This window comes from Heteronotia binoei, chromosome 4 (assembly GCF_032191835.1).
Source record: "Heteronotia binoei isolate CCM8104 ecotype False Entrance Well chromosome 4, APGP_CSIRO_Hbin_v1, whole genome shotgun sequence".
NCBI lineage: Eukaryota > Metazoa > Chordata > Lepidosauria > Squamata > Gekkonidae > Heteronotia > Heteronotia binoei.
The window spans coordinates 12,902,017-12,926,456 of record NC_083226.1 but is presented as its reverse complement, the minus strand read 5'-3'; the positions used below and the strand labels follow the sequence as shown (position 1 = coordinate 12,926,456).

The following is a 24,440-nucleotide window of genomic DNA, read 5'->3' as shown; positions in this document are numbered from 1 at the left end:
GAGATCATCTTTTCTCCGTTTCCCTTGGTGTTTTTTTGTGTTTCGGCTGTACCACTTCAGCGTGATCGAACGACCTACCACAGACACAAAAATAATAGCTTCCAGAACTAAAATGAGCATGACCCAGAGAAAGCAAGGCTAGAATGCTTTTGTTTTGCTTGGTTCTCACTGAGGCAGTGAACTTGTACCTGGCCCTGTAACTTCAGATGTCAGATGGATTATTCAGTGGCCTGAATACTCCTCTCCACAAAGACGTTTCCTTGCACATACAAACTAGTAAGTAAAGTAAAGTAAGTAAAGTAAATTTATTTTTGTATCCCGCCCTCCCCCTCCGAAGGCAGGCTCAGGGCGGCTCACAGACATGGGACAACCATGATTTCAATAAAATACAATCAAGACAAAAGCAGATTAAAATACAATTAGGTTACCGTTATAAATTAGTTAAAATAGGTAAAACAGCTGTTATAAATTAAAATTAATAGTTAAGGTGCTACAGTTCATAGTTGTATATAAGATGGCTAGGTGGCTACAAGTCGATTTAGCCGGGTTCTATCTTAAAAGCAAGCTGAAAGAGGATGGTTTTGCAAGCCCTGCGGAACTGATTCAGGTCCCGCAGGGCTCGCACCACCTCTGGAAGTTGCTTCCACCATCGGGGGGCCATTGCTGAAAAGGCTTGCTCCCTCGTTGTTTTCAATCTAGCCTCTCTTGGCCCAGGGACTTTTAAAAGGTTTTGAGAACTAGATCTCAGTGCTCTCTGGGGAACATATGGGGAAAGGCGGTCCCTAAGGTAGGCAGGTCCTCGGCCATATAGGGCTTTAAAGGTAATAACCAGCACCTTATAGCGAACACGGTACGCAACCGGCAGCCAGTGCAGGTCCCGCAGCCCAGGCTGTACATGTTCCCACCAAGGTAGTCCCACCAACAGCCTGGCCGCCGCGTTCTGCACTACCTGAAGCTTCCGTGTTCGGTATATGGGCAGCCCCATGTAGAGGGCATTACAGTAGTCTAGTCTCGAGGTGACCGTTGCTTGGATCACTGTTGCTAGGTCGCTGCGCTCCAAGAAGGGAGCCAACTGCCTCGCCCTCCTAAGGTGGAAAAAGGCGGATATAGCAGTGGCAGCTATCTGGGCCTCCATTGATAAGGAGGATTCCAGTAGCACTCCCAAGCTCTTGACCCTGCGCTCTGGTATCAGTGGCGCACCGTCAAAAGCCGGTAGGGTGATCTCCCCTCCTGGCCCGCCGCGGCCCACGCAAAGGACCTCAGTCTTCGCCGGATTCAACTTCAGCCCACTCAGCCTGAGCCAGTCAGCCACGGCTTGTAACGCCCGGTCCAAGTTTATGGGGACATCGCCAAACTAGTGTTATCAGTGAGAAGACGTGATCTTTCCTCTGACATGGCAGCTTTCTGTGGCTTCATTTACACTTAGTGGCCAAACCACAGGAATCTAGCGTAGTTTCAGCATTTGTACCCAGGTGTTAGTCTTATACACTTTCCCTCGCTCTCCTGGGATTGTCCTCAGATTCCCTGCATAACTTTCCTGCTTTTCATAATCTGGACCCAGCACATTTAGTGTCATACCCTGTGAGGTGGGTGGGGCCGAGAGGACTCTCACAGCAGCTGCCCTTTCAAGGACAGAGTCTCAGAATGGCCTACAATCTCCTTTCCCTTCCTCCCCCACAACAGACACCCTGTGAGGTGGGTGGGGCTGAGAGGGCTCTCACAGCAGCTGCCCTTCCAAGGACAGAGTCTCAGAGCGGCTCACAATCTCCTTTCCCTTCCTCCCCCACAACAGACACCCTGTGAGGTGGGTGGGGCTGGAGAGGGCTCTCACAGCAGCTGCCCTTTTAAGGACAGGGTCTCAGAGCGGCTCACAATCTCCTTTCCCTTCCTCCCCCACAACAGACACCCTGTGAGGTGGGTGGGGCTGAGAGGGCTCTCACAGCAGCTGCCCTTTCAAGGACAACCTCTGCCAGAGCTATGGCTGACCCAAGGCCATTCCAGCAGCTGCGAATGGAGGAGTGGGGAATCAAACCCGGTTCTCCCCGATAAGAGTCTGTGCACTTAACCACTACCCCAAACATGAGAGCAGGGTGAGTGGGAAATCTGTTTGAGTCTTTACAGCTATATCAAGTGATCAGTGAGCGAGATTGTCATTTGGGGACTGGGTGTCATCCGTATGCTGAAGACGCTCAGCTATATAGCCTATTAACTTTACTTCCTTCCCCGGGTGCTGTGATCACATGGCTACGGGTGGGGTCCCCAACATGGCACTCAGTGACACCTTTCTTGGGGCCCACATCGTTTCTTTAGAAGCAGCACCAGGTTGGGCGGCGAGCAGGGAGCCTGCCTGGGGTGCCACGTGCCCGAGGGCTGGCACTGGGTGGAACCAAGTAGCATCCTTGCCCAGTAGGCCTTCTGATTGGCTACAAAACTTTGTTTTAGCAGCAGCTGCCACCACTGTTGCTTTTGTGTTCTCTCTTGGTCTTTTCCCCCGAGTGCATAATTTAAATTACCCCTTCCCCCCCTGCCAAGGCCTTTTTTGTAGCAGGAACTCCTTTGCATATTAGGGCACACCTCTCCGATGTAGCCAATCCGGCAAGGGCTTACACGGCTCATAGTACAGGGCCCACTGTAAGCTCCAGGAGGATTGGCTACATCAGGGGTGTGTGGCCTAATGTGCAAAAGAGTTCCTGCTACAAAAAGCCCTGCTCCCTGCATTTGGTTTCCCCTGTGGGTGTGGCTCCGACTCCTGCAGCAGCCATTTTGTGGCTGGCCCCGCCTCCCGCAGCGGCCATTTTGTGATTGTGCCCACCACCCTTTGCCAGAATTCCAAAGGTGCCCACATGCTCAAAAAATGTCAGGGGGGGTGTGAGATGAGGGGGGATTGAAGCTCTGTCCGGACGAGAGAGAGTTGATGCTTGTCGGAAATGCTGACTTTCTGAAGAGTGCTTCTGACTTTGGATCAGAATAGGTGAGATTTTTGGAGGTACCGTTGGGCCATGTTAGCTCACGTTGAGGCAGGCGTGTCTTGTCAAAAGTGTCTTGTCCCTCTCCCCTCCCCCCATTTTGGCACTGATGGAGGCAGAAAGGGAATTCTGTCAAATGCAAGAGGGAGACAAAGAACAGGGGGCCGTGGAAAAATCATCTCAGCGACTCTTATGGTGACTCAGCCTACCTTGAGTTTATGTCCTCAGGGTGGCTTTCTGGCAAGAGGGAAAAAGGCGTTTCAGCCAGCTGGGCTGTGCTGGCAGATAGCAAGATGGGAACCAGTGCCACCTGCAGTTGAATATTTGAATTGCAAGCCACTTTGATTTCGTATCAGGAACCTTTTTTTTAAAAAAAGGTGGTACAGTAGCCATGTTAATCCGTAGCAAAACCCCAAAACAAACGCTTACCGTATGTCCATACCTTTTATTAAGACTAACCAAAAATAAGAAATGTGTGCAAGTTCTCCAGGAGGGTCCCTCTTGCTGAATGCTTTAAAAAAAAAAACACAAGAAAAGGGCTGTATCTTTTCAGCCATGATCACAGACCTTTTCACAGGGTTGCCAACCTCCGGGTAGGGGCTGGAGATCTCGTGAAATAACAGTCAGGGTTCAGACTACAGAGAGCTGGAGAAAAATGGCCGCTTTGGAAGGTGGAATCGAAGGCATTATGTCCAACTGACGTCCTTCCCCTCCGCAGCCTCTACTTCCAAATCTCTAGGAATTTTTCAGTCCAGCGTTGGCAACCCAATTCTTCACCTTCTTATGCAGAATGCTTTGCTACCTTCAGTGGGCACAGGATACAGCTAGTATCTGGCTGTCTCTTGGCACGCTGGGGAAAAGAAACAGAAAATGGATGCCATCTGAGGGTGCTAAAATCATCCAGGGGTTAAATGTTTCTTTGAAACCACAGGGAACCTGACGGCCCAACGGCTGGATCCGGGCTTTTTTTGTAGGAGCTCCTTTGCATATTAGGCCACACCCCTCTGATGTAGCCCATCCTTCGAGAGCTTACGGGGCTCTTCGTACAGGGCCTACTGTAAGCTCCAGGAGGACTGGCTACATCAGGGGAGCGTGGCCTAATATGCAAAGGAGTTCCTGCTACAAAAAAAGCCCTGGGCTGGATACAGACAGGCAGCTTAGCGTGCACTGGAGGCACCCACAACTGTGCTGCCCTGAAATGGAGCGGCAGAATCCCATCCAAATGCTCCCACCTAAGTTGCTCGTATCCCATGTGGGGGGGGGGGGGAGGATCGCTTTGGCATGGTTGGAAAGTTGTGCACCATTCCCGTAGCTCGGTTTGGGTGTCTGGTTTTTCCTAACAGTGCTCATGCACTCAGGCAGGTATTTTTTCTAAAAAAAAAAAAAAGCCAGAAGTGTCTTGGGGAAGCCTGGCAGGTTCACACCACCAATCCACCTTGCTTGCGTGCGCCCACGTTCAGACACTTGGAAAGGTGGGAGGAATGTGGAGGAAAATTTACTACCGCTTTTGAAGTGGTTGCATTTTGTGCCACCTTAGAGACACCAGGGGAAAAGGAAAGGAAAGGTCCCCTGTGCAAGCACCAGTCGTTTCCGACTTTGGGTTACGTTGCTTTCGCAACGTTTTCACGGTAGACTTTTTACGGGGTGGTTTGCCATTGCCTTCCCCAATTTTCTACACTTTCCCCCCACCAAGCTGGGGACTCATTTGACCGACTTCAGAAGGATGGAAGGCTGAGTCAACCTCGAGCCGGCTACCTGAAAACCCAGCTTCCGCCGGGGATCGAACTCAGGTCGTGAGCAGAGCTTAAGACTGCAGTACTGCAGCTTTAACACTGCGCCGCCGGGCTCTTCTAGAGACACCAGAGGATGGGGTAAATGCAGGAGAGGGACAGGAAGCAGATTCGCATGTCTGACCTTGATTTTTTCATCTGTCTGGAGGGGGCCATCCGTATGTCGGCTTAAACTGGCTGGCTGGAAGCCACCTCTGTGGCTTTTCTTGAAGAAGAAGAAGAGCACTGTGTCAGCTATGTGTCCTCTTTGCCACGCAGGAGGAGCTGAAAAGCAAATCCAAAATCTGCGCCAACGTTTTCTGCGGAGCTGGCCGAGAGTGCGCCGTGACAGAGAAAGGCGAGCCCACCTGTCTGTGCATTGAGGTAAGGCTTGGACTGAACTTGGGCATTGGACTGCTGGGACTGCAGAGTCAAGGTCTGACGTGGAACAAAGGGGGGGGGCTCCCAGACCCTGGAGCTTCAGCAGGGAGTGTCCCGTCCATTCCCTCTGCTTTCGTCAGTCTTTTCCGCCCGGCCTCCTTTGCTCGATATTATTTCTTTGCTCTTCTCAAAGACACCGAATGGATGCTGTTTTTTGACATCGCTCCTCTCATTTCATGTATTTATTGAATTTTAAGGTTTCTTTTTCAGGGGGAGAGTCAAGATAGATATATCTGAAAATACTTGCACTGGTTCTTCGTTTGATTCTTTGGGGGAGGGGGTTCTCGCATAGGGTTGCCAATCCCCAGGTGGGGGCAGGGGATCCCCCGGTTTGGAGGCCCTCCCCCCGCTTCAGGGTCATCAGAAACCGGGGGAAGGGGAGGGAAATGTCTGCCAGGAACTCCTATTATTCCCTACGTAGACTTATTCCCATAGGAAATAATGGAGAATTGATCCGCGGGTATCTGGGGCTCTGGGAAGGTTGTGTTTTGAGGTAGAGGCACCAAATTTTCAGTATAGCATCCAGTGCCTCTCCCCAAAGGTACCCCCCCCCCAAGTTTCAAAAAGATTGGACCAGGGGGTTCAATTCTATGAGCCCCCCAAAGAAAGTGCCCCTATCCTTCATTATTTCCCATGGAAGGAAGGCATTTTAAAAGGTGTGCGGTCCCTTTAAATGTGACGGCAAGAACTTCCTTTAGAGTTCAATTATGATTGCCACACCCTTGCTCCAGGCTCCACCCCAATGTCTCCTGGCTCCACCCCCAAAGCCTCTTGGCTCCACCCCCAAAGTCCCCAGATATTTCTTGAATTGGACTCGGCAACCCTACTCTCGCAGTTGTCTTACTGTTTTAACAGCGATGGTTTCAAAAGCGACAGTAGCGTCGCAGCCAGTGTTCCCTCTACGCTGAGGTAGCGTGAGCCAGCTCTCCGAGTTTTAGCCTCCAGCTCACCCATTGGTGTCTTCGCTCAGGAAGGCTGGCCCCAGAGCACACTGATAGATGCGAGAGTTCACGGCTTTAATGCCAGCAGCTCACAAAGTAGAATTTTTGTTCACAAGACTCTGCAGCTTAGTGGGGACATTGAAATGTCTGTCTTTTCCTAGCTATTTGTGTGTGTGTGTGTGTGTTAAAAGTGCCATCAAATCACTTCTGACTTACGGCAACTCAGTGAATGAATGAACTCCAAAACGTCCTTTGTTAGAGTGTTAAAGCTGCAGTTAAGAGCCTTGCTCAGGCGACCTTGATGGAGTCCATCCGTCTCTTGTCGGGTCTCCCTTGTTTCCCGCTGCCTTCCGCTTTGCCTAACATTATCGTCTTTTCCAGTAACTCTGATTGTCTCACAATGTGACCCAAGTACGATAAGCTTAGTTTAGTCGTTTTAGCTTCTCCCCCCCCCCCCTTTTTTCCTCTCCATATCCCCTCTACCCCGGGGGGTTCACAGATAATGAATGAATTGTCGCCTTGGATGTAGGCTGCAATTGTGTCTGTTTGGAGAAATTATTTTAATGTGAGATTAATTTCATCTGATTGTATTTTATTTTGATGTAAGCCTCCGTGAGCTCTAGGACAGACTAGCAAATGTGTAAATAAAATCTGGGTGTTTTTTTTGTCTTTTTAAGAAATGCAAACCCCACAAAAGGCCCGTGTGCGGTAGCAACGGGAAGACGTACCTGAACCACTGTGAGCTGCATCGCGACGCCTGCCTCACTGGCTCCAAAATCCAGGTGGACTATGATGGCCACTGCAAAGGTAAGCCGGGTGCCAAGAGGGGACATCTTAGACGAACTCTTTGGGGACACTGAGTGAAACGATGGTGCAGCTCCAGTTCGGTTTCACGAGGGCGTGCGATGCAACGTAGTGCTTATTTGCGTCAAAGGTTGCTATGAAACAGCGCGGCTCCTCGGACACGCCGCGAAAAGGACACGTTCAGCAGAGGTGACGAGGCTGGACGTCAAGTATTTTATCGCCATGGCAACAGAAGCAGAGCCAACCTTTTCTGCTATAGGAGATGCTATGAGCAACAGTGACTTTTAGAATCATGGGATCATAGAGTTGGAAGGGACCTCCAGGGTCATCTAGTTCAACCCCCTCCAGGGTCATCTAGTCCAACCCCCTGCACAATGCAGGAAATCACAAACACCTCCCCCTAAATCCATAGGATCTTCGTTACTGTCAGATGGCCATCTAGCCTCTGTTAAAAAACCTCCAAGGAAGGAGAGCTCCCCACCTCCCGTGGAAGCCTGTTCCACTGAGGAATTGCTCTAACGGTCAGGAAGTTGTTCCTAATGTTGAGCTGGAAACTCTTTTGATTTAATTTCAACCCATTGCTTCTGGTCCTACCTTCTGGGGCCACAGAAAACAATTCCACCCCATCCTCTAGATGACAGCCCTTCAAGTACTTGAAGATGGTGATCGTATCACCTCTCAGCCGCCTCCTCACCGGGCTGAACATGCCCAGCTCCTTCAACCTTTCCTCATAGGACTTTTGCTAGAGGAGAAGCTGTGGTTCAACGGTAGAGTATCTGTTTGGCGTGCAGAAGGTCCCAGGTTCAATCCTCAGCATCTCCAGGTGAAAGGACCAGGTAGTAGGTGATGGGAAAGACCTGAGCCCCTGGAAGAGCTGCTGCCAGCCTGAGTAGATGACTCTGAATTTGTTGGACAGATAGTTTGACTCATTACCAGGCCGCTTCCTCTTTCATGCGTAGGTGTTGGAGGCATGTTCCTGCCTCTCAAGATAGGACAATCTAGAGGTAATCCGGAAGGAACCTCACTGAAATCACGACGTTTACAGGAAGAGCCCTTTGCTAAGATGTTCTCATTTCTTTCTTTTAATAGAGAAGAAATCTGACAATTCTGCCGCCAGTCCAGGTAAGCACACTTTTCTACTTGTACTTCATAAAGGGCTTTTTTTTTTTCCCTTCTGGAAGAAGAGGTGCCGTGGAACTCTCAAGAGGGAAATGAAGGAGAAACACACGGGGTTCTTTGAAACAATATTATTTTCATGCAGGGCTTTTTGTTGTTGTTGCGGGAGCTCCTTCGCATATTAGGCTACGCCCCCCCCATGCAGCCAATCCTTCAAGAGCTTACAGTAGGCCTTGTAAGAGGAGCCCTGTAAGCCCTTGGAGGATTGGCTACATCCGGGAGGTGTAGCCTAATATGCACAGGAGTTCCTGCTACAAAAAAAAAGCCCTGTTTTCAAGTGCTACGGACTTCCTTCTGCTTTAAAGCAGTTTCCAAACTGTAGACATGTCACCAACTTCTTCAGTTCTTTTTTTTTTTTTTTTGGCCTTGTTTTGGTGCCTAATGCTTGAAGCAACCATGTTTTAACATACTTTGTTGGATTAAAGACTGTTCAGCGAGGTCCAGCATAGGGTTGCCAAGTCCAATTCAAGAAATATCTGGGGACTTTGGGGGTGGAGCCAGGAGACATTGGGGTGGAGCCAAGAGCAAGGGTGTGACAAGCATAATTGAACTCCAAAGGGAGTTCTGGCCGTCACATTTAAAGGGACGGCACATCTTTTCAATGCCTTCCTTCCATAGGAAATAATGAAGGATAGGGGCACCTTCTTTTGGGGCTCATAGAATAGGACCCCATGGTCCAATCATTTTGAAACTTGGTGGATATTTTGGGGAGAGGCACTAGATGCTATACTGAAAATTTGGAGCCTCTACCCCCAAAAAAAGCCCCCCCAGAGCCCCAAATACCCGCAGATCAATTCTCCATGATTTTCTATGGGAATAAATCTCCATAGGGAATAATAGAGTTCCCAGCAGACATTTCCCTCCCCTCCCCCCTCTTTCTGACGACCCTGAAGCGGGGGGAGGGTCTTCAAACCGGGGGATCCCCTGCCCCCACCTGGGGATTGGCAACCCTAGTCCAGCATTTGTTCTAAACACTTTAAAATCAGGAATGGAATTCTAGCAGGAGCTCCTTTGTATATTAGGCCATACACCCCTGATGTAGCCAATCCTCCAAGAGCTTACAAAAAAAGGAGCCTTGTAAGCTCTCGGAGGATTGGCTACATCAGGGGGTGTGTGGCCTAATGTGCAAAGGAGCTCCTGCTAGAATTCCCCCCCTGCTAACGATGTTGCCAAAAGCAACAGATGCCCTGCGCTGTCTGGCTGCTTTGCTGCTTGCCCACAACCACTAACAGGCATCCCCCTTGTTTAAATCTTATTTTAAATTTTGTATTTTAATATTATTTTTGAAAATTAATTTTAAGATTTTTGATGTCATGCTCCTCCAGCGCCCTTCATGGACTTTTAAACCTTTTGGGGGGGGAATTTTGTTTCCAGGAAGAGTTTCAAGAACTCTGTCCCACCACATCCCCCCAGGGAAAAAGCCGTGGTTGTGACATTCAAACTTCGCCATATAATAAAGATGCATTTCTCTTATTGACTTACAATCTCATCATATTCTTGTGCCGACAGCTGCAGTACCATCCTCTGGCCACCACAGTGGTGGCGCCAGAGTGCAGCAGAGGCAAACGATCAGCTCCCTTCTTTGGCAAACTACCAAAGAGGCAGAGGAAGCTGAGTGTAAGGTAAAGGTAGCCCCCTGTGCAAGCACCGAGTCGTTACTGACCCAAGGGTCAGTAAAGTTATCACATCGTAAAGTTATCTTGGCAGACTTTTTATGGGGTGGTTTGCCATTGCCTTCAGCAAGCCAGGTACTCGTTTTACCAACCTCAGAAGGATGGAAGGCTGAGTCGACCCTGAGCCAGCTATCTGAACCCAGCTTCCGCCAGGATCAAGGAGGTCAAAGATAACTGGTGCAATCACACACACTAAATAATGCACTTTCAATCCACTTTCAATGTACTTTCCAACTGGATTTTACTGTCTGAACTGGCAAAATCCAGTTGGAAAGTGCATTGAATGTGGATCGAAAGTGCATTATTTAGTGTGCGATTGCAGCCTTAGCGAATTTCATTGTAAATTCCAGTTCTTTATAATCAAGTAGCCAAACCCTGCCTGTTTGGAAATCGGCAGTACTTGCTGACTTGAAATGCCATGCGATCTCAGGAAGATGATTTGATTTCTTAAGAACCTCAGTGTACTCGTGAATCAAATACACTGGGGAAAAACATCAACGCTTTCTGGAAGAAGTGTTGCATAGACTATCAAGGTCCAGCCACCATAAATAGTGCTTTTAAAGTGAATGTGCTGGCTGTGTGTGTGTGTTGCAGCTGAAACTGGAGAGGGCACGTAGGGTTGATGGCAGAGGAGAAATTTGCACCGAGGAGGTTTCTCTGATGCATAGCTCAGTCTCTTAGCGGCTGTTGCTGACTCAGATTGGAGGCTCGGTGGATAATGGAAGAATCTGAAGATGGATGACAGAACGAACAAGAGTCAGTGAAGAACAGAAAGCGTTCCGGAGCTGCTTGCCCACATCCTGGACACATCAATCCTACACTCCTTCTGGGTTGCTTACTCAGCTTTTTCGTTTACAAAACAGGAAGGACTCCAGAAGAGTCTTCACTGTGTTGTTATTCTGCCTTTGGAAAGTGACGCTGTGTCAAACCACAAGATTGCCTTCAGCATCCGGGACAAAGGGCAGCAGGGCTTTTTTAAAAGCAGGCGCTCCTTTGCACATTAGGCCACACACCCCTGATGGAGCCAATCCTCCAAGAGCTTACAGGGCTCTTAGTACAGGGCCCAGAGATAGAATTCTAGCAGGGGCTCCTTTGCATATTAGGCCACACACCCCTGCTAGAGCCAATCCTCCAAGAGCTTACAGGGCTCTTAGTGCAGGGTCCAGAGATAGAATTCTAGCAGGGGCTGCTTTGCATATTAGGCCACACCCCTCTTATGTAGCCAATCCTCCAAGAGCTTACAGGGCTCTTAGTGCAGGGTCCAGAGATAGAATTCTAGCAGGGGGCTCCTTTGCATATTAGGCCACATCCCCCTGATGGAGCCAATCCTCCAAGAGCTTACAGGGCTCTTAGTGCAGGGTCCTAGAATTCTAGCAGGGGCTCCTTTGCATATTAGGCCACACACCCCTGCTGGAGCCAATCCTCCAAGAGCTTACAGGGCTCTTAGTACAGGGTCCAGGGATAGAATTCTAGCAGGGGCTCCTTTGCATATTAGGCCACACACCCCTGCTGGAGCCAATCCTCCAAGAGCTTACAGGGCTCTTAGTACAGGGTCCAGGGATAGAATTCCTAGCAGGGGCTCCTTTGCATATTAGGCCACACACCCCTGACGTAGCCAATCCTCCAAGAGCTTACAGGGCTCTTAGTGCAGGGTCCAGAGATAGAATTCTAGCAGGGGCTCCTTTGCATATTAGGCCACACACCCCTGCTGGAGCCAATCCTCCAAGAGCTTACAGGGCTCTTAGTACAGGGTCCAGGGATAGAATTCTAGCAGGGGCTCCTTTGCATATTAGGCCACACACCCCTGCTGGAGCCAATCCTCCAAGAGCTTACAGGGCTCTTAGTACAGGGTCCAGGGATAGAATTCTAGCAGGGGCTCCTTTGCATATTAGGCCACACACCCCTGCTGGAGCCAATCCTCCAAGAGCTTACAGGGCTCTTAGTACAGGGTCCAGGGATAGAATTCTAGCAGGGGCTCCTTTGCATATTAGGCCACACACCCCTGACGTAGCCAATCCTCCAAGAGCTTACAGGGCTCTTAGTGCAGGGTCCAGAGATAGAATTCTAGCAGGGGCTCCTTTGCATATTAAGGCCACCCACCTCTTATGTAACCAATCCTTCAAGAGCTTACAAGGCTCTTCTTACAGGGCCCTCCTGTAAGCTCTTGAGGGATTGGCTACATCAGGGGGATGTGGCCTAATAAGCAAAGGAGTTCCTGCTACAAAAAAAAAGCCCTGGGGGGGGGCGGTACTCATTTCCACTCAAAGGAGAAGCAGCACCGCTTGTCCTTTCGCCCTTCTCTTTCGACTGCTCGTGTCTCTCCTCTGTTCCTGGCCTGACTCTCCCGTTTTTGGTCCTTGCTCAACAGTGGTCTGCTACCGGGCTGACCGGGACGAGCTCCGGCGTCACCTCATTCAGTGGCTCGAAGCGGAGATCATTCCCGACGGCTGGTTTTCTAAAGGCAGCAACTACACAGAGATCCTGGACAAATACTTCAAGGTAGGGGTGACCGACAGAGGAGGCGGCGGGAAGCTTGTATTCCGCTAGGGATGCTGATGTTAGGTCTGCCCAGCCAGAATTCTTCAGGTGTGCAGCTTTTGAATCGTCCGGACCTTTATCTTCAGGCCCCCAATCCTGCCCTCCCACATTTACAGATAGTAGGTTATCCACCTTCAGGTGGGGCCTGGAGATCTCCCAGAACTCTAATTGACAGAGATCAGTTCCCCTGGAGAAAAGGAATGCTTGAGAGGATGGACTTTATGGCATTAGAACTCTCCAAGGTCCCTCTCCTCTTCAAACCCCCTCCCTCCCCAGGCTGCAACCCCAAATTTCCAGGAATTTCCCAGTCTGGCATCCCTAACAGAGGCTGATCAGCTTGTTGAACTTTTACAACAAACCCTGTATCTCGGGGTGTGAAATGTGTGGTCTGAGGGGCAGATCAGGCCCCCAGAGAGCTCTTATCAGGCCGTGGGGTGACATCACGTCACGACGTTTTCACGGCAGGCTTTTTACGGGGTGGTTTGCCCTTGCCTTCCCCAGTCCTCTACACCGGGGGTGGCCAACGGTAGCTCTCCAGATGATTTTTGCCTACAACTCCCATCAGCCTCAGCCAGCATGGCCAATGGCTGGGGCTGATGGGAGCTGTAGGCAAAAAAAAAATCTGGAGAGCTACCGTTGGCCACCCCTGCTCTACACTTTCCCCCCAGCAAGCTAGGTCCTCATTTGACCGACTTGAGAAGGATGGATGGAATGCTGAGTCAACCTCGAGCTGGCTACCTGGGCTCAGCTTCCGCCGGGATCGAACTCAGGTCGTGAGCAGAGAACATAAGAACATAAGAGAAGCCATGTTGGAACAGGCCAATGGCCCATCCAGTCCAACACTTTGTGTCACACAGTGGCCAATATATGTGTGTGTGTTTATATATATATATATATATACACACACACACACATATATATATATATACTGTGGCTAACAGCCACTGATGAACCTCTGCTCCATATTTTTATCCAATCCCCTCTTAAAACTGGCTATGCTTGTAGCCGCCGCCACCTCCTGTGGCAGTGAATTCCACATGTTAATCGCCCTTTGGGTGAAAAAGTACTTCCTTTTATCCGTTTTAACCTGACTGCTCAGCAATTTCATTGAACGCCCACGAGTTCTTGTATTGTTAGAAAGGGAGAAAATTACTTCTTTCTCTACTTTCTCCATCCCATGCATAATCTTGTAAACCTCTATCATGTCACCCCGCAGTCGACGTTTCTCCAAGCTAAAGAACCCCAAGCATTTTAACCTTTCTTCATAGGGAAGGTGTTCCAAACCTTTAATCATTCTAGTTGCCCTTTTCTGCACTTTTTCCAATGCTATAATATCCTTTTTGAGATGCGGTGACCAGAATTGCGCAGAGTACTCCAAATGAGACCTCACCATCGATTTATACAGGGTCATTATGATACTGGCTGATTTGTTTTCAATTCCCTTCCTAATAATTCCCAGCATGGCGTTGGCCTTTTTTATTGCAATCGCACACTGTCTTGACATTTGCAGTGAGTTCTCTACCACGACCCCAAGATCTCTCTCTTGGTCAGTCTCTGCCAGTTCACACCCCATCAACTTGTATTTGCAGCTGGGATTCTTGGCCCCAGTGAGAGAGCTCGGACTGCAGTGCTGCAGCTTTACCACTCTGCGCCACGGGGCTGCTGAGTAGACCCTGCGGACCTTAACGGACTGTGGGTCTGGATTCAGTACAAGCAGGGCTTTTGGGGGGCAGGAGTGCGCAGGAGTGGCGCTCCACCTGGGCTGGTGAGGGCTCCGGCTGGCACCCTGGGGAAGGCGGACAATTCAGAAGGCTTCCACCTTCGCCAGCATGCCCACTGCGGTGGGTGCACTGGGGAAGACATAAAGGGGATCCTGTTGGCCCTTTTTCACACACAAAAAAAGCCCTGAGTATAAGGTAGCTTCTCGCATTGTTGTGAAGAGGAAGACGGTCGCCCTCTTTCTGCATCCTGCTTTGGGTCTTTCCAGAATTTTGATGATGGGGACTCCAGCTTAGACTCCAGTGAGCTCCTGAAGTTTGTGGAACAAAATGAGACGGCTGTCAACCTCTCCGCCTACGTGGACCAAGAGACCAACAGGCTGCTCAGGTAGGTGGAGGCATGAGAAGAAAGGTCAGGTACCACAAAGAACTCTCGTTACATGATGTATGTGCGGGGTTGTTTTTTTTTTGCTTTTTAAAATAAAAGCAGCTAGAAGGAAATTTGCATGTTTTCCATCTAGAAGGTTCTCAGAGCTCTGTGTCTTATTCTGTGGCTAGATTTTGTTCCTTAGTGATCAGAAAACGTAAATGCCTTGTAACTGAAAATACGCTCCATAAGACACACTTCCCCCCCCCAAAAAAAAGTGGGGGGGAAGTGTGTGCGCCTTATGGAGCGAATACTGCAAAAAAGAGTGCACGTTATCTCGCTTCCACCAGTGCCAGCCGTTTTCGCCTGCCGGGGCACAATCTCCGGCTTTTTTGGGGGGGGAACGTCGGGCTATAGCTTTATAGTGCTATAGTGACGTCTCACAACAGCACCACCAATGCATCCCTATGGTGTTGCTGTTGTGAGACGTCGCTATAGCGCTATAACACTATAGCCTGACGTTAAAAAAAAAAAAGCCGGAGATCACGCGCCAGTGGGCAAAAACGGGGTACGTCTTATGGTCAGGTGAGTCTTATGGAGCAAAAAATAGGGTAACTTGTTTTGGTGCCAGTTTGGTGTAGTGGTTAAGTGTGTGGACTCTTATCTGGGAGAACCGGGTTTGATTCCCCACTCCTCCACTTGCACCTGCTGGAATGGCCTTGGGTCAGCCATAGCTCTGGCAGAAGTTGTCCTTGAAAGGGCAGCTGCTGTGAGAGCCCTCTCCAGCCCCATCCACCTCACAGGGTGTCTGTTGTGGGGGAGAAAGGTAAAGGAGATTGTGAGCCGCTCTGAGACTCTTTGGAGTGGAGGGCGGGATATAAATCCAATATCATCATCATCATTTATTTACACTGAATTTTATTCTTTTTATACCTCTGTGTCACCTCCAGTGTTCCCTCTAAGCTGAGCTAGCTCACAGATTTTTAGCCTCCAGCTCACACATTTTTGCCTTGGCTCGGGAAGGCCGGCCCCAGAGCACAATAATTTCCGCAGCAGTTCCCACCTTCAAGGCCAGTAACTCACTAAGTAGAATTTTTGCTCCCAGGACTCTGCAGCTTAGAGGGAATGCCGGTTACCACTAGCTCATCGGCTGTTGTTGTGAACTGACAATATTAACATATGAACATATGAAGCTGCCTTATACTGAATCAGACCCTTGCTCCATCAAAGTCAGTATTGTCTTCTCAGACTGGCAGCGGCTCTCCAGGGTCTCAAGCTGAGGTTTTTCACACATATTTGCCTGGATCCTTTTTTGGAAATGCCAGAGATTGAACCTGGGACCTTCTGCTTACTAAGCAGATGTTCTACCGCTGAGCCACCATCCCTCCCCCAAAGGTTTTGAACATGAACATATGAAGCTGCCTTATACTGAATCAGACCCCCCCTGGGTCCATCAAAGTCAGTCTTGTCTTCTCAGACTGGCAGCGGCTCTCCAGGGTCTCAAGCTGAGGTTTTTCACGCCTATTTGCCTGGACCCTTTTTTGGAGATGCCAGGGATTGAACCTGGGACCTTCTGCTTCCCAAGCAGATGCTCTACCACTGAGCCACCGTCCCTGCTGGCTTCTGCCGTAATAAATTGATTGGATTGAACGATTGAACGAAAGCAGCTTCAGGAGTGATAAGGGAGAGCCCCCTGACCTGGAGGGCCCCGGCCACACGGCTGTCGTCGAATCTCAGAAACTAAGCAGAGTCGGTCCTGGTTAGTCTTCAGTTGGGAGACCACCTAAGAAATCCAGGTTTGTTGTGCAGAGGCAGGCAAGGGCAAACTACCTCGGAACATCTCCTGTCTTGAAAACCTTGCTGCAGGGGTGGCCAGACTGTGGTTCGGGAGCTCTTTCGCACATACGGTGTGGCTCTCAAAGCCCCCACTGCCATATCAGCTGGCTTGGAGAAGGCATTTCTGTCTAAATCACTTCTCCCAAGCCATGCCATCCAGTAGCTTGGAGAATGCATTGAAAGTTTAAGTTGCTTTCTTTCCACCTCCCTCCTTATCTGTTTTCCTTCCTCCCTCCCTCCTTGCCTCCCTTCTCTAAAACATCTGAGGTTCATGTTTTGTGCCTCTCAGACGTCTGACATTTATTCTGTGTGTCTCTTCCGTTAAGCAAGTTTGGCCAACCCAGCCCTACTGGGTTGCCCTGAGTCAACTGTGACCAGAACTGGCTCGCCCACTAGGCAAACTAGGCGGTTGCCTAGGGCACCATGAGGGGGGCGCAGAATTGGGCTCCCCCCCTCCTGGTCCCCAAGACAACTGCCAAATTTGCCTCTCTCCACCCTCCCCCTGCCACCGCCCCCCCTTTACCACTGCCAGCTGCCTCCCTTCCCTTCCGCCACACTGCACTCTGTCCACCCCGCCCCCCCTGCTCAGAGGAGTGCACCGTGACAAGGCTGGGCCCTTCCGGCTTTGAGGCAGCCAGCGTCTGAGCATTTTTTCGAAGAGAGAGCTGGAGTAGGCTTCGCTCCCCCTCAGTTCCGGTTCCACACTCCTCTAATCAATTGGGGGGGCGGGCACAACGGATTAAAGCCCTATATGGCCTTGGACCTGCCTACTTGAGGGACCGTCTCTTCCCACACGTTCCCCAGCGAGCACTAAGATCAGGAACCCAAAACCTCCTGGTTGTTCCCGGGCCAAAGGAAGCCCGTTTGAAAGCTACAAGGGACAGGGCCTTCTCCGTAATGGCTCCATCTTGGTGGAACCAGCTGCCGGAAGAGGTAAGGGCCCTGCGGGACCTTACCCAATTCCGCAGGGCCTGTAAGACATCCCTCTTCCGGCTGGCCCACAACTAATCGGCACAGAGCACTGAGTACTGAACATCGAACACGGAACATGGAACACTGAACTGAAACTGATGAGTGTAGCTTTAGGACCGCTGTATGATTTAATGTTCATGTATATTACAAATGTTTAGATTTTTAACTATAAATTATGAAATGTCAATTTTAATGTTTAATTTTATATTTTATGTTAGTTTTATATGTTGTAAGCCGCCCTGAGCCACCTAGTGGGAAGGGCGGGATATAAATCTTAAAATAAATAAATAAATCGTGGCTGTGGAGGGAGGGTGGGAGGCGGTGGTGGGGCGGTGGGCAGGGAGCCTGCCTGAGGTGCCGTCTGCCCTAGGGCCGGCACCGACTGTGACTGGACAGCACTTTCTGCCACCATTTGAGGGCAGGAAGAATGGTGGGTGGTCAGGAGGGCTACTCAGACCTTCCTTTCTGGCTGGTGGTCTGTCCCCTCCATGTCAGCAGTTTTATTTGGGGAAAGAAAACCCAGCAGTCGGAGAAGCCACTTGCAGAAGGGTTCATATTTGAGAAGAGAAAGCACAGGAAGGAACAATGGAAGCTTCCGTTGCAACTTCCGCCTTTTTAATTCAAACGAGACGCAAACGGGGAAAAACAATTTGAACCAGTGAGCATTGTCTGCGGCCTAGGCAGGAAAGAAACTTCTCTTTCAATTGTCAGGAAAGCAAAACCCGACAGTCGCCGTTAACGCTCCTTTATGGAACGGCTGTTGCCGTTATCAGTGTTCTTTCAAGTGGTGCAGCCCACACCAGCCAAGTGGAAAAGTCAATTTAGATTGCACTGGCCTTGAATTGCGCCGGCCGTTCTGTTTCACGTTTCTCCTCCTTTTGAAAACAGGAATCGAGGAAAAATTGAGGAAAAGCTGCTCGGAGCAAAGTACAAATTTGAGGTGTGTGGGGGGGGAGGGAAGCATAGGAAGGAACAAAAGAAGTTTCAGTTGCAGCTTCCACCTTTTTCATTAAAAAGAGGAGGAGAAGAAGATGATGATGATATTGGATTTATACCCTGAATTTCAGAGTCTCAGATTGGTCACAATCTTCTTTACCTTCTCACCCGCCCAACAAAAGATACCCTGTGAGGTGGGTAGGGCTAAGAGAGCTCTCTGCGAAGCTGCCCTTTCAAGCTGCCCTTTCAAGGACAACTTCAAGGACAGCCAGTTTGGTGTAGTGGTTAAGTGTGCGGACTCTTATCTGGGAGAACCGGGTTTGATTCCCCACTCCTCCACATGCACCTGCTGGAATGGCCTTGGGTCAGCCATAGCTCTGGCAGGGGTTGTCCTTGAAAGGGCAGCTGCTGTGAGAGCCCTCTCAGCCCCACCCACCTCACAGGGTGTCTGTTGTGGGGGAGGAAGGGAAAGGAGATTGTGAGCCACTCTGAGACCCTGTCCTTAAAAGGGCAGCTGCTGTAAGAGCCCTCTCCAGCCCCACCCACCTCACAGGGTGTCTGTTGTGGGGGAGGAAGGGAAAGGAGATTGTAGGCCGCTCTCTGTCCTTGAAAGGGCAGCTGCTGTGAGAGCCCTCTCCAGCCCCACCCACCTCACAGGGTGTCTGTTGTGGGGGAGAAAGGGAAAGGAGATTGTAGGCCGCTCTGAGACTCTGTCCTTGAAACGGCAGCTGCTGTGAGAGCCCTCTCCAGCCCCACCCACCTCACAGGGTGTCTGTTGTGAGGGAGGAAGGTAAAGGAGATTGTGAGCCGCTCTGAGACTCTTCGGAGTGGAGGGCGGGATATAAATCCAATATCATCATCATCTTCTTCTTCTGTGAGAGCTATGGCTGACCCAAGGCCATTCCAGTAGGTGCAAGTAGGGAATCAAACCCGGTTCTCCCAGATAAGAGTCTGCGCAGTTAACCACTACACCAAACTGGCTCGAACAGGGAACAGATTTACACCGAGTGTCATCTATACCCTTCTCCAGAAGGCTTTTCCTCAGTTTCTTCCATTTTTCCTCGATCCCTGTTTTTAAAAGGAGGAGAAATGTGAAATGTCTCAATTCTGCTGGGCGGTTCTGGTGTCCTCCTCAGAGGTTTGCCCTCCCCATGAACTGGAACTTCGCTCCTCCGGGTGCGCAGCTGAGATATTAAAAATTCTTGTCCGTGCAGCCAGCTGGTTTGTAAGCTGTTGCTCATTAACCTGGCTGCTCCTTGAGTCTGTATCTCCCTACCAACATGGAAATTGCGTTGCTCGCAAAACTGATAAGGAAAGGGGTCAATTAATGTAGGCCATAGAGGGTCAGAAGGATGGGTTGCCCAATAGCCTGAGGGCCTTTTGCAGATGTGCTTCGTCAGGAAACCCAGTTGAACTGAGTCGACTACCTTTGCTTGTAAATACGTCAACTACTGCTTTACCAGAATTTGCCTCAGGGCGGAAGAATTTTGAGCTGGCGAAGAGACCCTTTTCTCCCTTTCTTTCTGCCAGGGGACTCTGTGTGGATGCCCTCATTGAACTTTCAGACGAAAATGCTGACTGGAAGCTCAGCTTCAACGAATTCCTCAAGTGCCTCAATCCATCCTTCAACCCACCAGAGAAAAGTAAGCGGTCCTGGCCTTCGTGAGGGTTGGGAGTGGGGCCCTGAAGCTGTGAGAGGAAGGGCTGCCAAACGCCAGGAAGTTTATCATCAGCGTTATTGACAAAAAAACACTACACGCTAGATGCCAGATTTTAACAACACTGGCATAATTACAGTAGAGGGTTGATGTTACAGCAACAGCAGCGGCAGTGGGTTGCCTAGGTAACTATCCATTTCATTCGCCTTCTTCAGGCTGCAGTACAGTAGGTAAAGCCTTGAATTCAATAATGGAATACTCAGTACAAGAACTTCTGGGCATTCGATGAAATTGCTGAGCAGTCAGAACGGATAAAAGGAAGTCCTTCTTCACCCAAAGGGTGATTAACGTGTAGAATTCACTGCCACAGAAGGTGGCAGCGGCTACAAGCCTAGCCAGCTTCGAGAGGGGATTGGATAAAAATATGGAGCAGAGGTCCATCAGTGGCTATTAGACACGGTGTGTGTGTGTGTGTGTGTATTTTGGCCACTGTGTGTTGGACTGGATGGGCCATTGGCCTGATCCAACATGGCTTCTCTTATGTTCTTATGTGACACAGAGTGTTGGACTGGATGGGCCATTGGCCTGATCCAACATGGCTTCTCTTATGTTCTTATGTGACACAGAGTGTTGGGCTGCATGGGCCATTGGCCTGATCCAACATAGCTTCTCTTATGTTCTTCTGTGACACAGAGTGTTGAACTGGATGGGCCGTTGGCCTGATCCAACAGGGCTTCTCTTATGTCCTTATGTGACACAGAGTGTTGAACTGGATGGGCCATTGGCCTGATCCAACATGGCTTCTCTTATGTTCTTATGTGACACAGAGTGTTGAACTGGATGGGCCATTGGCCTGATCCAACATGGCTTCTCTTATGTCCTTATGTGACACAGAGTGTTGAACTGGATGGGCCACTGGCCTGATCCAACATGGCTTCTCTTATGTTCTTATGTGACACAGAGTGTTGGGCTGGATGGGCCATTGGCCTGATCCAACATAGCTTCTCTTATGTCCTTATGTGACACAGAGTGTTGAACTTGATGGGCCATTGGCCTGATCCAACATGGCTTCTCTTATGTCCTTATGTGACACAGAGTGTTGGACTGGATGGGCCACTGGCCTGATCCAACATGGCTTCTCTTATGTTCTTATGTTCAGTATTTCCTTCAAATTTATATTTAGACACTCTCTAGCTTCTACAGTCGTTGCATGGACAGCTGCAGTTGGAGCCTCAAAGATCAACAGGGACATTTTGAATCTGACCAAGGGTAACCCCTAACGGAAGACTGTTGATCTCTGAGGCTCCAACTGCAACTGTCTATACTACAATTGTAGAAGCTGGAGAGTGTCTAAATATAAATTTGAAGGAAATACTGGGTATTCCATTCTTGAATTCAAGGCTTTACCTAGTGTACTGCAGCCTGAAGAAGGCGGATGACATGGATGGTTACCTAGGCAATCCATTGCTACTGCTATTGCAGTAACATCAACCCTCTATTGGCCATGCTGGCTGGGGCTGATGGGAGTTGTAGGCAAAAACATCTGGAGAGTTACCGTTGGCCACCCGTGCTCTGTTGTAATTTTGCCACTGTTGTTAAAATCTGGCATCTAGTGTGTAGTGTTTTTTGTCAATAATGTTGACAATAATGGTTTGTTTCAAAAGACAGAGTGGCAAGCCAAGACTTGTTATCAACAGTTGTTACTTTTATACAGTTTTTTTCCTTTTATTACAATATCACTTTTCTGTATAGCCATCTCTTTCTGTAAAACTCCATGCAGTGGCTAGGATTATACCTGATCTCTGGGCAGTACTGGTGCTAGAGTGCCCCGCTGTGCTTGCCACCCCAGGCAAGGCGGCCCCCACCCCCAAATCTCACCCCACCCTGCCCCCTTCCTTCCCCCCTTACTTGTGTGCAAAGCTGGGGGTGTGTGGTCTGGAGACGGCAAGCATGACAGCCCCAGTTGACGATGCAGCACACCCGCCACCCCTTCACCCCCATCAGGAAGGGCTGGGCGGCTGCTGCCCGCGGCTCCTCTCGCCGCCAGCAGGTGGCGATAAGAGCTGGCCGCGGAAGCAGCCACGGCAGGAAGAGGCGGAGCAGCAGCAGAGAGGAGCCGAGGGCAGTGTTTCCTTCCTACCGCACCACCTCTTGCCGCCGGCACTTTTATCCATGAGCTTCCCCAGCACAGCCGGGGGAAGCCACACTGGTAGCTCGGCCTCCGGCCTGTGGGAGGATGTGTCCGGCACCCCTGTAGGCAGGTGGTGCTCTCAAACAGCAGCCTACACGGCTTACTTGGGCGTGCTGGGCCTGTCTCCGAGTAACAGAGATCAGTTCACTTGGAGAAAATGGCCACTTTGAAAAATGGACTCTATGGTACTATACCCCATCGAGGTCCCTCCTCTCCCCGTACCCCGCTCTCTAGGCTCCATCCCCCCCCCAAAAAAAACCCTCCATGTATTTCCCAAGAGCCAGAGCAATTTAAGGCACGACTTAGCCCTGCCCATATCTCAGTGTTCGTTAATTCAAGTCTCATCTCAGGCCTCTGCCACAAAACCAACCATGCAGACGCTTGCTTCTGTGCCCCCTCTTCAACGGGGTCATCTTCCTCTGGTGGAAACCTTTGGCCCTTCGGGAGAAATCAAAATAGCGTGTAAAGCAAGAACGTGGAGAGCTAGTTGGGTTAGAAGATGGCTGTGCGGAGCTCCAAGGCCAAACCACTCCTGTCCCGACCCGATTCTCTCCTCTGCCATTTCAGAGTGCGCCCTCGAAGACGAGACGTATGAGGATGGGGCAGAGACCCAGGTGGAGTGTAACCGCTGCGTCTGTGCCTGCGGGAAGTGGGTGTGCACAGCCATGACCTGCGAGGGTACGTACAGCTAAGGGAGACGGGCTCCTTGTAGAACAATCTCCTTGTTTATCCCTTGTTTTCTAGCTTGGGCAAGGACAGTGGTGTCTGCTCTTATATGAATGTAGAAGCTGCGTTCTACTGAATCACACCCTCGGTCCATCAAAATCAGTCTTGTCTACTCAGACTGGCAGCGGCTCTCCAGGGTCTCAAGCTGAGGTTTTTCACACCTACTTGCCTGGACCCTTTTTAGTTGAGATGCCGGGGATTGAACCTGGGACCTTCTGCTTACCAAGCAGATGCTCTACCACTGAGCCACCATCCCTCCCCTGACTGGCAGTGGCTCTCCAGGGTCTCAAGCTGAGGTTTTTCACACCTATTTGCCTGGACCCTTTTTAGTTGGAGATGCCGGGGATTGAACCTGGGATCTTACCAAGCAGATGGTCCACCACTGAGCCACTGTTCCTCTTGTTCCAGCGCTTCACTTTGCTCCATGATTAAAATAAATTGGAATATTGAAGATCTTTGTGCAGTTGCACTAAACTTAGATCATGCCAGATTAAGTTGATGTGATTTTTTTTTGAAGATAGAAACTCTTTTTTTGCGATGGGGTGGGGGGATTAATGCAATAGTCATTTTAGATTTTCAGTACAGCGTTTCAGACAATACCACGAAAGAAATCAGGGCTTTTTTTTTTTTTTAGCAGGAACGCAGTTCCAGCTGGCCTGGTGTCAGGGGGCATGGCCTAAAGTGCAAATGAGTTCCTGCTGAACTTTTCCCATAAAAAAGCCCTTTGTGACATAGTGGCATCGAGGGGGTGTGGCCTGTTATGCGAATGAGCTCCTGCTGGGCCTTTTCTACCAAAAAAAGCCCGGGAAGAAATTATTACTCAAACTGGAAACATTTGTATCAGTGCATATCATTTGAGTGAGAGACTGGTTAAAGGAGAGGTTCCCAGCCTTTCTGAGCTGGTGGGCACCTTTGGAATTATGGTATTGTGTGGTGGATGCAGCCACCAAAGAGCTGCCCACACAATGGGTGCCACAGGAGGTGCAGCCAGCGACAAAATGGCTGCCACGACTTATTTTCAGTCACACAGTGAAGTTCCGTATGCAGTGGTGGCAGCCGCTGCCAAAGCGACATTTTTAAAACTCTCCACAGATAATCTAGTCTCTGGTGTTCAGCCCTGCAGAACAAGAGGCCCCTCCCCTCCTCCCCCTTTCTAAAAAGTTGTGTCAGGCACCAGCAAAAATTTCTGCAGGCCCCATGGTTCCCATAGCACCACACTGAGGACCCCTGGGTTAAAGAGAAGAAAACTAAAACACAGAGGAGAAAAACACTTCCAAGTCGGAGAGCTGGACCAGCAACCACCCCCCCCCCCCCAAGAGATCAATGAAATGTGAAGTCTAATTAGGAGATTGAAAGGAAGTAGGAAGATGTTGAAGGTTGCCAAGGCATCGCCGTTCTGTAATGGGACATAGAAGGCATAGCAGACCGTCTTGTATTCAGTTTTGGGCACCACATTTTAAGAAGGATATAGACAAGCTGGAACGGGTCCAGAGGAAGGTGACGAAGATGGTGAGGGATCTGGAGACCAAGTCCTATGAAGAAAGGTTGAGGGAACTGCGGATATTTAGCCTGGAGAGGAGGCGGCTGAGAGGTGATATGATCACCATCTTCAAGTACTTGAAGGGCTGTCCTATAGAGGATGGAGTGGAATTGTTTTCTGTGGCCCCAGAAGGTAGGACCAGAACCAGTGGGCTGAAGTTAAATCAAAAGAGTTTCCGGCTCAACATT

General features: G+C 49.9%; 1 protein-coding gene across 1 annotated transcript in view; it reads left to right on the top strand.

Annotated features, from left to right (window-relative positions):
- The window catches only part of FSTL1 (follistatin like 1), a 50,068-nt gene that overhangs the window by 12,791 nt on the left and 12,837 nt on the right, over nucleotides 1-24,440 (top strand). The window contains exons 2-8 of the mRNA XM_060236303.1: nucleotides 5,015-5,119; nucleotides 6,795-6,924; nucleotides 8,011-8,043; nucleotides 12,139-12,269; nucleotides 14,296-14,414; nucleotides 19,668-19,780; nucleotides 22,554-22,664. Of these exons, the coding sequence (XP_060092286.1) occupies nucleotides 5,015-5,119; nucleotides 6,795-6,924; nucleotides 8,011-8,043; nucleotides 12,139-12,269; nucleotides 14,296-14,414; nucleotides 19,668-19,780; nucleotides 22,554-22,664 (742 nt within the window). The remainder of the gene's footprint in view (nucleotides 1-5,014; nucleotides 5,120-6,794; nucleotides 6,925-8,010; nucleotides 8,044-12,138; nucleotides 12,270-14,295; nucleotides 14,415-19,667; nucleotides 19,781-22,553; nucleotides 22,665-24,440) is intronic.